At 40.8% G+C, this 14,206-nt stretch overlaps 1 protein-coding gene across 8 annotated transcripts in view; it reads right to left on the bottom strand.

Moving 5' to 3' along the window:
- Nucleotides 1-14,206, bottom strand: part of macf1a (microtubule actin crosslinking factor 1a) — a 196,732-nt gene that overhangs the window by 142,899 nt on the left and 39,627 nt on the right. Inside the window, exon 1 of one of the 8 annotated variants that reach the window (XM_046418688.1) lies at nucleotides 5,311-6,053. The exons of the other annotated variants lie outside the window; for them this stretch is intronic. Coding sequence (XP_046274644.1) covers nucleotides 5,311-5,365 — 55 coding nt within the window. The 5' untranslated portion in view covers nucleotides 5,366-6,053. Of the gene's footprint in view, nucleotides 1-5,310; nucleotides 6,054-14,206 lie in introns of those variants that run through there. 8 annotated transcript variants of the gene reach the window in all.

Here is a 14,206-nt window from a genome sequence, read left to right on the forward strand (position 1 = left end):
CTGCTCCGACTAATTCAGGCACCCGAGCCGGCCTCACACTAACGTGGAAGCAAACGGCATCCAGACGTTTATGTAACCTGATTAACAGACTTTGAAGTTCAGTCGGGCAACTTGTCTGCTCATGACACAAAACAATGCAAAACTACTATTGGTCTGTTAGGTAACAGTTTGTTCTTTCAGCACCAGTCAGATCAAATTATTATCTGTATGAACAGGCTTTGGGTGCAGGCAGAGGTAGGTATCATAAAAGGTATCATTTCTCAGTTTTTCATCTGTAAGCACTTTGCTATCAACTTAGAAATTAACCTGAAACAATTTCACTTTAGAGGTTCATACATTTATCTATCTCAGACACAGCTTTAAGCTACAGTGATTTTAGTATCTGACAGTAAAACACAGTTACAGTAAAACAATTTTGTGGTTTTGTAGTCCAGCTCTTCCTCTCACTGAGAGCATTTGGAAAATTATAGAAAAGGTGAATTCAATCCAATCACAAAAGCACACACACTGAATCAAATGAGCAACCCAGTTACCTAATATTAAATAGAAAGAACATTAAAGCCACGCTGATGTGGCTTTACCTCCACTAGTAATGTCTGACCAGAAACACAAAATGCGAGAAACAACTGATGCTCTTCAAATGCTGGCTCAGATGTACGAGAAGTTAAATTCAGAAATGTTGGGACCTTTCAGCGGGTACAGTCGTTTCAACTCCAAAGGCCATCAACAGTAACTGACGCAATGAAGTCAAGATAATTCTTTTCTTGCATAAATTACTTAAGATGAAATAAGGTATGCAGCCAATGGAATATGCACACAAACCACTGAGTTCTTTCAGATGGTGAAAGCAGTCAGGCCTGAGTGTCCTGTGGCTTATTTAGGGAGCAGTAGTTTTTACACTGATGCAGATGCTGTAACACAGATGGAGCTCAGAAAACAGAGGCTGGACACACCAACAATCTGTTTTCTGACAGCTAATTTAGGAGGATGCTAAAAAAAACAAAAAAAACAAAAAAGCAATTTCAAGTCTTGAGCAAAATCTGCCATCGATCTGACGGTAATCCTGCTGGCCTCGGAGAAAGGTGCCAGACAAGGTGGAGAGAAGTGCATGATGTGGGAGGTGTGTGTTCGGCTGTGTGTGGGAGGGCATTAAACAGGACATAAAAGACTCTGTTATTCCATCAAAATGAACTGATTTATTGATAGTCTAAACAATTAAAGGGACAGTTCACCTCAAAATCAAAAAAACACATCTTTCTTCTCATCCATACTGCTGTTTATTCCTCAAGAGCGTTCTGGTGTGAGATGCAGAGTACTGAAGATATCAGCCATGGAGACATCTGCCTTCTCTCTTATATAAAATGCTCAAAGCACCAAAAAATATATTTGGGACTTAACAGTAATGTCTCTTTCCAGAAAGCATGACCTGGTTATTCAAGATAATCCACAGACCTTATGAGAAGTTTCATGTAAAAACTAAAACTTTATTTTCAACAACAGACTTCGAGGTAGAAGTATTGGTGTGTATGTGCAAAAGAATGACACACATATGTAATGTTTGAGGACTAACCATGTGTATACACATGCACATGCTGTTGTGTAGTGTCTAGTGCCATTGTGTAACAAAATGTTTGTTAGAAGGGATTATCGCTTAGCAGGGTTAGCCGAGTGGATTAAAATGTCATGGGGGAATAGGAGAAGTCAAGGCCAAGTGACCCAAATTAACTGCTCACACATACACACAGAAACACACTAAGTCAGACTCACACACTGGCTTCATCTACCTGCTGTGATCTTCTCAATCATATCCAAAAACACATGTGCTTCAGCTAGACGTCCCACCCTACTTTACAGGTAGATCTACCATCCAAACAAGGCAATTACTTTACACTTTGTGCTAACCTGACATCTCAAATGTCCATGTCCCCTCCCTTGAAATGCACACATGCCCCAACGACTCCTGCTCATTACTATAATTTACGCAGCACTACTTAAGTGTGATCATGGTCAGAGCAAAGAAAAACATTGTCTATAATCTGTAACCACCCATTCATCCTTCAAAACAAAGTTAATCCAATTCAAAAACAACTTTATACCCATGACTGTCTCTGCAAAAGACAAACCCATGACAACAGAGACAACAATGGACCTAATGTTAGGTTTACAACAAAGTCAAAAACCATTCATATGACTGGATTATTATAAACTGGACCACACATGGCAGCTTAATGTTTCTGCTGGTACAAGGCCTCCTATATGAGACCAATTGCTGAGCTTTCAGTCCACTACCATCTGAACACACATAGCCTCATATTACATTCTTACACGAGGAAAAACTGCCTCAACATTTTTGGTTAGTATGAATCCAGTTATATTTTGCATTTACCAAAATAGCAATAGAGAGGAAGGAAAAATGAATCCAAGTAGAACAGGACACCTAAATTTCCACATTTAGGGCCTCAACATTTCCACTACACACCTCCACATTAAAATATGTATGTCCTTCAATTGTAAGCTGCCACTAAAACTGTCCTCAAACTGGTGTACCCTTTATTGTAATAGTTCATGTCAATGTATGAGTAAATGAAGGAGGAATGATTCAAGGCTTGGTGTTGTCACAGTCGCTAAAAGCAGTGGGGGAACTCCGAGTTGTACAGGAAGCACACAGAAATAATGAGCAAATATACATCTCCTTAATGGATGACTAACTGTCATGCACACGCACCATCTTCTTCATTCTTAAAGTCAAAGAACAGGACAGAGACAACTGTGACACAATAAAGGTAGTCACCAACTGTTTAAAATGTTAAGTGACAATAAGGCAGAAGACAAATGCATTTGTTTGTCAGTGTGAAGTACTTTCACAGTAAAGTACAAGTCTTGGGTTCATGAACTGGAAACACAACCCTGCTGTTAGCACTGAGGGCATTGACACAAATCTGCCCTGACACAAAACCCAAAGGTACACAAAAAACTCAGGGAGAGGAATCAGTGTAGCACAGTGAAACGAGTTTAACACACACCCAGCATGAATCTATCCTAGAATTTGCAGGTCATATCATGTGACTGCTGTGCACAGGTAGACAGGGTGAGTGCTGTGTGAGAGATAAGAACAGCAGCTGACAGATACTCCACCTTAAACAAATTGTGACCAAACTCCTCTGACCAACCCATTCACACGTTCTCTTTCTCTGTCACACAATTATGTTTATCAATTTCCTGTGGCAGGTGATGGGATATAAACGCAATTGGAAACAACGGACGGGCCCAGAGAAGCACAGTCGTTGCTTCATTGCAAGGATAAAACATGTTTCTGGGCCCCCTCACTGAGTTTAAAGGTACAGCAGAGAAGATGTGAGTGGGTACAGATGGCAGAGGGGCTGCAGACCCACAGGTGGTCAGACAAAAAGAGCCTGAGGGCTAATTCTGAGCACTAGAAGGCAAACAGCAGAACAATATGAGAGTCAGTGGTACTTTTTAAAGTTTATTCTGATTTGCCATGATCAAGAAGTATACCAGCTGGAAGATAAAACCTCTTTGTTGTTGTGTAGAGACTCTACTACTGTAGTTTGAGTATTTAACAACACTCTGTCATTTAATGTGGGTAAATACATTCAAGCTGTTATCTAGCTTCCACTGCATGCTTTGAATCACAAAAGTGGCTAATGTGTTTGCACATTAGTTAGTGCTTATGCTCATGCTGTCTGATGTTTGAGAAACTAATTACATTTGTGAAGATTATATCTCCCCGTAGGGTCTAAAAGTGGTTAAGAAGTTTAACCTCAACTGTAATTTAAGGGGTTAAAGGAGATTGTCAGTGATTCTAAAACAGCCTGACATCGACTGGCGTAAGGCCTCAGAAGGAGCAGCTGTTGGAGGGGGGGCGTACTGTGCCACATAATATCACCAAACCACAAGTAGCAGCAGGTGTGGCCATGACCAAAGACAAGAAGGGGGACCAACATTTAAATGTGAATATTGCCTTGAAAGAGGGACAACTGCAGAGAAGCTTCTCAGTGACTATAAACGGAAAGAAAAAAGGTTTTGGTGGAGAGCAGACAAAAGGTTTCTTTACATCTATCACTGGGGTGGGTAGTGAGTGTGCTAAGATACAGATATGGCTGCAGTGTGTGAACAAAATAGAATTAATTTGCATTATGTTCTCGTGTTAACACCTAAGACCTTCACCTTCACTTTCTGCGTGTTAACCAGTGAGCACCCACTTATCTTTCATGTTAAACAAAGCATAATTGAAAGGCAAGAAAAGGTAGCGCTAAAAAGGCAAGATCCAAAGATGTAGCAGCAGAGAAAAAAAAATTAGTTCACAGTTTGGAGAGGGCATCCAAAGGAATACAGGCGTCTGTCTTTTACTTTTCTAAAAAGAAAAAGTGTAGTTGGTACTTGGTTTAGGCTACGCTCGGCAAACTGCTGGGATAGCCTCCCTGGCTGCTCCTGCACGTCATCTGACACTTCAACAAACCATCCTGCTGTTGTCTTTTCTCTTTTGTGTGATTATGGGCTTCTCCTACATTCCTAATTTCTTGCCCACACCTGCTAGGATCAAGTGTCCTCGATGACAAAAAGCAGAGGCACAACTGACACACTGACACCACGGCCAACGCTAACACAAACAATTAGCAACATCTGACAATCAGATGCTGAAGCTAATTAAGAGGTCAGAGCCCAAAGAGAGACGTGTTGGAAGTGTTTTGGAAAAAACATTTAAGGTGACAGCAGCCATCTGCGTTGTTAGTTAATGTGAAAGCAGGCAGCCATTCGTCCTTCGACTGACCCACATCTTATCTGGACACCATACAGTAGCTGAGTGAGTAAACAGACAGGTACACATATACATGAAGCTGACCTTAATGTTGGCCACAGAAAAGCACAGCCAAAAACTAATTTTGAACTTTATCAGTGTAAATAAATCTTTTTTAACATTGTAGAAGCGTCTTGAAGTGTCATTTGAAATGAAAAAAAAAAAACCTGAATATCATTCATGGAAACAGAGTGCACAATCTAGTTACACAAGTATCTCTGAAGTGCAGGTATGACACCTATTTAAGGCCCAACCCATAGTTTGTTTTCTACTGATTCACTTCATTGCAATCCACACGTGCAACATGTCACTTTCCTGCTATCAAGTCTCAATCCTCAAATCAGAAATAAAAAAGATAAGATCCTGAGCATTATAGCACCATGATAGCCTCTGTAAACCCCCACGAGTCCGTGAAAGCACAGATAAAAGATGATCACGTGGTTAATAATTGCTTGTAATAGACAGGTGATAGGTTTGAAGTGGGCACCAACCTCTTTTCTCCTCCAGATCTTGGAGGAACTGCCTGTAAGCTGCCGTGGAGCTCATCCCTCTCTCCCAGAGAAAAGAGAGAAGGGGGGGAGGGGACAGCAAAAGAGAGAAATAGCTATAAGAAGTAGAGGCTGAGTACAGGAAACTGGTGAGAAATAATGGCAAAGGGGAGGGAGAAAAAGCGATCTTGAAACCTCAAGGAATGTAAGTGAGGTGGTAAGAAAAGGTGAGCAAAAGCAGAACAGAAACAAGTAAAGAAGGGAGGAGGAAGGAGAGTGTGGAGGCTGTAGTTGATCTGTGCGGCCCGTGGGATTCTGGCTGTCAAAGAGGACCCATCCCTAATCATGTAGATAATCCCGCATCTCTTAATTGCTTCTCTTCTTCCACCAGTCTTGTCTTCTCTTCCGAGTGTGTGTGTGTGCGTCCGTGGTTATAGTAGCTCCGAGCGTGGCAGTGTGTTAGCAGCTCTAAGCCGGATAGAGGAACTGGACTTTGACCACAAGGCGGGTGATGTCACTGCCAGGGCCAGAAACATGTGTTTCACTTGTGTCTAGAGCAACAGTGTGTGTGCGTGTGTGTGTGTGTGTGTGTGTGTCTGAGAAGGAAATTAGAAAAAAAGAAGGTGTATTTTTATTACTCAGCTGTGCTTTTTTTTCAAAGCAGCATGGTAAGTTGAAGCTAAGTTTATGCATGAATGTTTAACTGTGTCAAACATTTGTCATTTAGTCAGCTTCACATTGTCTTCATTGTGTGTGTGTGCGTGTGTGTGTGTCTGACTGTCAGCTGCCTGTTGGAACAACATACTGAAGCAGATTACAGAGAAGCAGACATGAAGAGGGCTCTCAAACACCCACTTTGCTGTCGTTTTCTAATTTTAATAGAAACAGTCTTGCTCTCACCATCATCTCACGCAAGAGTTCCTCTACTAATGTCAATATTTTATTCATATATTTATCATTTTGACTGATAGTACGCCTCTGTGCGTGGCTGTCACTAAGCCAAACTGTCTCGCCTGTAAATCAGGAGAATCAAGTCACTGTGAGCAAGCTGCACAGGCAAATTATCAGCTAAAGGAAGGATGAGTCTTTGGATGAAAACACTTACTGTTTAGTAAGTGCTATGAAGTAGATAAATCTCACATCTCACAGCATGAAGTGGTCATGAAACGCCTTTTATATCTTTTCAATAAAACCAACAGTCCGAACGTCATGCATTTTTGCTTCATAAATAACTACAACAAATTCATTATAAAATGACTGTCTATCAGTTTTGTGCTGTTAGGCAACTCCATTAATCTACTTATCTTTTCAACACTAGAGTGGACCCCTTGTGAATTAAAATGTAATAATAATGAACCACTCAACATATTATATTTACTTTTGAGCAGTCTTCCTTGCAATACGTCTTTCTACACACATCTTATCAGCCAGTCTTTTACTCAACCTCATGAAAAGGTAAACACCACAGCCACATTTTAGGTACCGGTAATTACCTGGTTTTTAACATGTAACACACACCCAAAAGGGCAGATTAGGCCAGATGAGGTCTAGTGCCATGGCAACCAGGAGGCTGACTCCAAATAGTTCTAATGGCTTCCTTCACTTCAGGGCCACCCATAAGAAATGTAAGCATATGTTGTGGAAGAAAATGAGTGACAATGAATGTCTCTCTCCACGTGTATCAGGAGTAATGATGGTGAAAGGATTTGGGAATGTAAACGGACTACTGCTTTGGTTCCTATCAGGACACTGTGACCAGATTCTATATAGAGGGTCCTCTCACCCACTCCCACGCACAAACAAACATGCGTTAACACCCAAACATAACCTGTCACACATTTCTCAGTACTTGGACACTGAGGCAGAGGAGCTTATTGGTTGCCAGCTGGTTTTGACATGAGGAAAGTCAACAGCACTTCTGATTAACAAGAGTAATTACTGATCAGTAGAAGGCCAGATACGTCATGTGTTTGTGTGCGTCTTCACACAGGAAAGTTGCCGTAGAGCAAAGAGAAACAACCCAGGGATTTGCACCAAACAAATGCACACGCAACAGCATAAAAGCTAGTGTTGTTTGTCTTCTCACAGCATGCATCCAACAAGTGAACAGATATGAAAACAGATTCTATACTACATGTATGCAAAAGCTACTACATCATATGAAAACATCCTCTACACACTCACTCACCCACTCACTCACACACACACACACACACACACGCCCCTTCAAAGCCAACACACTCTATTCAAAAACTCTTTTAAGTTGAGAAATCCTGACAACAACAATAAAAAAATGTTGAAAAGTGTTCAGCGATCCTGAACGCTCCCCCAGGAGTCTCCTCTTTCACACGGCCCTGTCCTCAGCAGCCCACTTCATCAAAGGCAACCTTGGATACACTCAGAGAAACGCTAATTCATACACACTCCTGCTCAGGCAGTCACACACCAGGCCAGAGGATGGCGTGACTGGTAACCATAGCGACAGGACAGAAGCTAACTGCCGGTGTGTTTTTCCACCTTTTATATACATTCCTCTGGATTACAGAGGCCAGGGTCTGGCAACACATGGTAACCTGGACCAGAGCTGTTACCATTAACTGTTAACTGTTAACATTAAAACAGCTAAACCCAAGCACAGTGTAAGTACATTGGCAAATATTTGACTGAAAACCAGCAAACAGCAGCAAGTCTGTGGACATACACAAACACATCCAGACAGAAAAGACAAAACAACACAAGCACAAGTAAAATTCCTGTTGTCCATGTGTGTTAGAGTTTCAACTCAGCCACTGTGTCTCCTCCATGAACTTGGATATCCTTCTAAAATTCTCACCACTAAATATAAGGATCAACAGGCAGGAACAATAGCAACTGGGAAACAAAAACAGTAACGGTCAGTAGCTTGAACAAAGGATGGGAGAAACAGATGCATTTACCTTTGTTGGAGGAAGTCAGTGGGAGCAGCAGCAACAGTAACATGGAAAAGGAAAAAGAAAAGACAGCCTGGTTAGACAGAAGATCCATTAAAAAATAATAAGTCATTTCATAACCCTTTGTGTACAAGCAAAATTCGCTGTTATGCCACATTTGATACATTTACATAGATAGATAGATACTTTATTGATCCAGAGGGAAATCCAAAAACATTCCATGTTGTTTAGTATTCAAACGGGGAAAAAAGCAGTGGACTGTAGGAGCTGGGAAAGACTATTACATCATCTGCTGTTGTTGTTTTGTGTGGCTTCATTTTTGAGCGTCTGTGCTACTTCATTTGATGTCAAATGTGTCTAATGTGGTGTATATGTGCAAAAGTCAGTTTTAGTCAGTAAGTGTAAATGTGTGTATTTCAGCATTTGCATTTTCTCTGTGCAAACATGTTGAGAGTGCGTGTGTGTTTGTATGTGCACAACACATTCTTCAAAATGCCAACCAGCTTTTGTTTCAGCAAGAAGAAGTGAAATCTTGTGCAGCTCAAATCAGTTATGTTCAGTCAGCCCCATCAGGAGGCTGATGTGGCATACACACACACACACACACACACACACACACACATGCCCAATACAAACGCTGTCAGGCATCTCAGCTTATAGCAGGAATAAACACGCAGCAATGCAGAGCCAATGCATCAACTACAAAAAATGTGACTCTGTGACAAATCAAAGCAACGTGACTGTGTGTTTGAAAGCACCATCTGGATAAATGCATTTAATTCCTTCTTAACTGGAACAACATTTCTCAACAATCTGATATTTCAAAAACATCAACGAAGACCATCCACTTACAAAACAGTCTTCTTCTGTTTTATCCATTCACTACTTTGAATCCATTTTTCAACATCCACCTGTTGCAACCTTTGTAAGAAAATCTTAATACCTTAAAGGATTTTCTTAAGCCCCTTTATATTAGCTTAGCAATGCTGACAGTAGCTCCTTCAGATCCACACTCATTGTGCTGTTCACGGTAAAAAAAAAAAATATGCAAGGGCACTTTCACTTCTAGCAGATTTCTGAGTCTGCAGTCTGTGTTTTCTTTCTGTCTAAATCAGGGGAAATTGTGACAGGAGGCAAAACATTAGTGTTTCACAGCAACACAAACTGCCTTTCTGGGGGAAGTGAAGTCTAAATCAAAAAAGACAGAAGAAACAAGATGATCAACTGTCATGTTGGAAAGGCTGGGTGGACAGTGTGATGTGCCAGAGGGTTAGGAGGTGATAGATGGGAGTGTACAGAGACACACATGAAACAAAGGAGCATTTATCTGGGAAAACCACAGAGAGGCAAGCTGCTCTATTCTAAGCACTGTCACGAGAGAGAGAGGAGAGGGAGAGGGAGAGGGGGGAGAGAGAGAGAGGAGAGGGAGAGGGAGAGGAGAGAGAGAGGGAGAGGGGGAGAGAGAGGAGACTGAGAGGAGAGAGAGAGGGAGAGATTGAATGGAGAAGTGAATAACATAACTTTTCTATCTGATCAGTCTTACCAGTATCTGTGCTATCTGTGGTTGTATCTAATGTGTGCAGTTGGATTTATGGGAGTTTGTGTACATTTCAGTTACTATCTGTGTTATTGTTTGTATCTGCCTGTGGAGGAACCACAGATGGAGATTAATGTCTTTCTGTAGATGCTCCCTTGCAAATGATTTGAATAAGAGGATTTTTCTGTGTTACATTCAGTGGCAGCAAAAAGGTGAGCTGGATCAAACAAGATTCACTTAACGGACGGAGCAAAGACTTAAGCCCACATACATGTGCTGTATAAATGCTGTACTCTATAAACACATCATTTAACAAACACACACACATTCACACACACAGAGCGGTTCCTCAGCAAGTCTGTTAATCTCCCCCAATCTTTTGAGGAACCTCTTGTCCATTCATGTCTGAGCCGATTCCCTTGTTGACTTTCTCTCTCTGTATTCTGTGTGTGTGTGTGGTTGTGTGTGTCTTTTCCAACTGGTCCACTTCCAAGTCTTATCACCTGATTTGTCATAACAGACCTTAGATGAAAGAGATTCCCAGCCTTTGTTTTACCATGCGTAGCGTTTTTGACCACACTCACTTGTGATTAAATTATATAAATTATATTAACTTCACCTTCTCCATTTATTTCCGGGACTGACAGCTTACATATTATCACAGGATTGTCTGTGTGGTTAAAAATTGCTATGAGAGAACCTGTTAGTCATAAATATTTGTTTCCCCACTATTTTGCTTCAGCACAACACATCAGTTTCTTCCAATCACAGATTTTAGATCACACACATTTCACAAGTCTGTGAGGCAATAACTTACTCTTCATTCTTCTCAAATAAACAAATATACAAATAAACTGAGAAAAGGAGATGCAAATAAAAATACTGGAGAGGAGGAGGAGGAAACATAAACATGCTGCATGTTGTATCAATATAGTAATATGTAATAGTTACAAGACACACTGAGAGGGAAAACTGTGAGAAAGAAGGGATTTGTTTTTCAAATCAGTCTGCATCTGTGAAGGCTCTTCCTCAAATGAGGCAAACAGGATGACAAAGACAGGTGAGCTGACGGAACGGTGACAGTAAAGGAAAGTAAAAGAGCGCGGTGGAAAAGTAGAGGAGGGAGCCTGGAGGAAATGAAAAGACAGATATGAAAGCAAAGTGATGCAGGGAGAAGAACAAAATTAACTATGAAGTGGAGAAGGCAAAAAGGTGCCACACACACAAACACACACACACAGTTAAACACAGTCACAATGGTAAGGACAGCTCATATGTGAAGAATGCAGCATTCTTGTTGTGGCTACAGTATAAAATCCTAGAACTTAATTGTGGTCGCCCATACAGAGTCAGTGTTTATGTATAAACTGCAGTTAACAATCAAGTACGAACCAGCTAGTTTTTAACGTGATACATTTTGAAAGTGACAACTTTAAAACAATCACTGACAATTCCTGATATCCTAAGACACACAACGGCAAGGAGGGGCTGGAGTACGATAAGCCAGACATCCACTGCAGGCCTCAACAAGCCCACCCACAATACCATTACATGAGCTACGCCATGAGAGCAGCTGCAGGCTGAAACAAATACATGTTTCGGTTACGCACTGTGACATTTTCATGGCAATGCCCATTTCACTACATCTTCAGCTGCTCCTACATCTGATATTGTAAAACTGAAACAAATTTATTTGTTTGCTGTTACATCAATCAGAATCGATAATGTTGTCTTAACTGTGTTGAGCTGACCAATGCTCCTCTAAATGCAGTACAGAGGGAGAACAACAGGTTATAAAGGATGATTTTGTGTATGGTCAATTACCTGCAGTCAGAGGTTGCCCCCATTTCCATGTAGCTTGTTACCTGGGTTGGCTGCCTGCCATTTGTGTCTCTTGAACAGTGACAATGGAGCCCGCATGAGAGTGGAAGAAAGTAGGATGCAGCATGTTTGATCCATTTACATCAATTCGCAAGGTATTATGTATCACGCCAAAATACCGGAAGAAATGAAGAGAAGAGTCCCAGACAGACTCAAGTGTCACAAACCAAATATTTAAGGAAAAAGAAAAAACACAAAAAGGCGCCACAATCCACAGACTCAACAAAGGTAATCAAACTGCTCAGCTTTACTTGAGCAACTGACTGCTGTATGCTAATGGTAGAATGTTGATACAGGCTAATTTATGGTAATACGGTAGTAACAACACTGTAACAGTGTTGTAAAGTAGGCTCTGCGGGATGCAGCTATGCAGACAGGCCAACCAGAGGTGGGTGGCAGAGTAGAAATGGCTCCAAAATAAAATCAGTGAATAGAACACACACATAAACAGGCAGGTCTGAACATCAAGGGGTACAGGGCTGAAGAGAAGAGAAGGTGGGCGAAAAGCAGAAATGGAGTTAATAATGTTGATGAGAGACAGAGAGTGGGAATGAATGAGTAGGTAGGTTGAGTGGGAGGGAAAAGGAACGACAGAGAGAGAGAAAGCTGTCAAATGGAAGGAGAGAAGGTGAGAGTTACAAGAGCAGTGCAAAAGAAAGATTCAGAAAGCAATAACAAAAAGCCAGACATATGAAGATGTCTCAAACGTCTGCAGGTACTTAAGGGCGACCTGCTGAGAGACTGTAGAGAGAAATTAGCCCTCACCTGATTTTCACAGCAACAATGCTTGTACTGTGCAATAACAAGAACTTAAATTGGAATCTAGGCTTACCCTGGTCAAATGACAATATGCATGTTTAATACCAAACAATGCCACTATACACATAAATGTAATAACAAGTTAACAAAACCCACATTTGCACGTACACACACATTCATACACCTGTCTGAGGTTCATAGCTTCAGTGCCCCACTTTAGATTGAATTGCACAGTTGTTTAAGAGGCTCGGAGACAGACGGTACAAACTTGTGCTTCACACACACACACACACACACACACACACACACAGTCAGTAATATCTAGACATACTAGACGCTGTGTGTCATATACCCCTTATAGCAATTCGCCAGCACCACACAGCTAGCTGACAATGGTTCAGGTTCTTCTTTTGATAAGTGTTAATGAAGAGTTGCTTGTTGCTAATGTGAGATTCACTATCATCATTACACAGCGTTGTGACGACTCCTTCCACAAGGTCCAAGTCAGCATTTTGTTAAAGCAAAGAGTGGATGCACACAGTGAGCCACCCTGAGCTAAATAAGAACCTAACTGCACCTTAATACATTCACTTAAGCAGGCACTTTCATCCAAAGGACTGCAGTAATGTTAATGAGAAAAGAGCTTCACACTGAAGCATTTTCAGACTCCACGTATGATTGAGATGTGGATCAGTGTTTTTTACCCTAATGGGTGAGATATAATTTAAAGTTGGTGTGCTTGAATCTTTACGTTATGGTACAATGAATTATTGCTATCTGTTTTAAAATATCTGTTGTTAATTTATATTTAATAAATTGTGATGTGATGAGAAAAAGCTACTGTTGTACTAATACATACCTACTGTTGTAACAGTAAGTATGCATTAGTGAGTGACTGGATGATTGTGTGTCAGACAGAGACAGATGTGTTTTTAATGGAGTCCATAAATCTAATAAGCTGAAAGGCTAAACTACAGTGAAGTTGCTTCTGAAGACTCCTGTCATATGGAGTTACCCAGCTGTGAGGCCAGAGTGCTATTAAATACTCACATATTTATGAGACGGGGCCAGGTTCAGAGAAATATGGTCAGCAAAAAAATGATCACTGAGGGGAATCACAACATGCATACATACATTTTAGGCTGCATTGTGCGAGGCCATCCTTAATAAAAAGAGGCAGCTGCTATTTCAAAACAGACTTCATGAGAAGAATCAGTGGTGACCTAAAAATCAAGACAAAACCTCACAAGAACTTTTACTGCTGTGGCTTAAATGCTCCATTTTACCTGCCCCTAAAGAAATAAGGCAACAATAGAAATAATGCAGTATTTCTCTGAGCCAATTAAAAACAGACAAAATATGAAAACATCTTAAAATGTAGAAATTCAAAAGATCCCATCATCTTGAAATATAAACACAAACATTTTATTTTCATATACTGTGCTGTGATTTTGAAAAACATCTTAGCCAGAGGAAAAGAGTTACGATGTCTCAGCCACAGTCGGTCTTTGTGGTTATCGTTGACCTCTGTTTCTGACAGAATACACTGCCAGAAGTAAATGGAAGACTTGGAAGAGTCTACAGACATAAATACTGTTATTCATCAGTTATGATCAAAGGAGGCAGTAGGGGATTATGCAGTATTCCTGAAACTATGGCAGGAAGAACCTGCTGAAAAAGGATAAAGAAATTCAGAGAAATAAAGAGGAACAGAAAGAGGAACACAAGCTCACATCATGTAACTAAAAGAGACCAGACAGGACACGGTCAGTTTTTACTAAAAATTAATTTG

Source organism: Scatophagus argus, chromosome 17 (genome assembly GCF_020382885.2).
Source record: "Scatophagus argus isolate fScaArg1 chromosome 17, fScaArg1.pri, whole genome shotgun sequence".
Lineage (NCBI taxonomy): Eukaryota > Metazoa > Chordata > Actinopteri > Scatophagidae > Scatophagus > Scatophagus argus.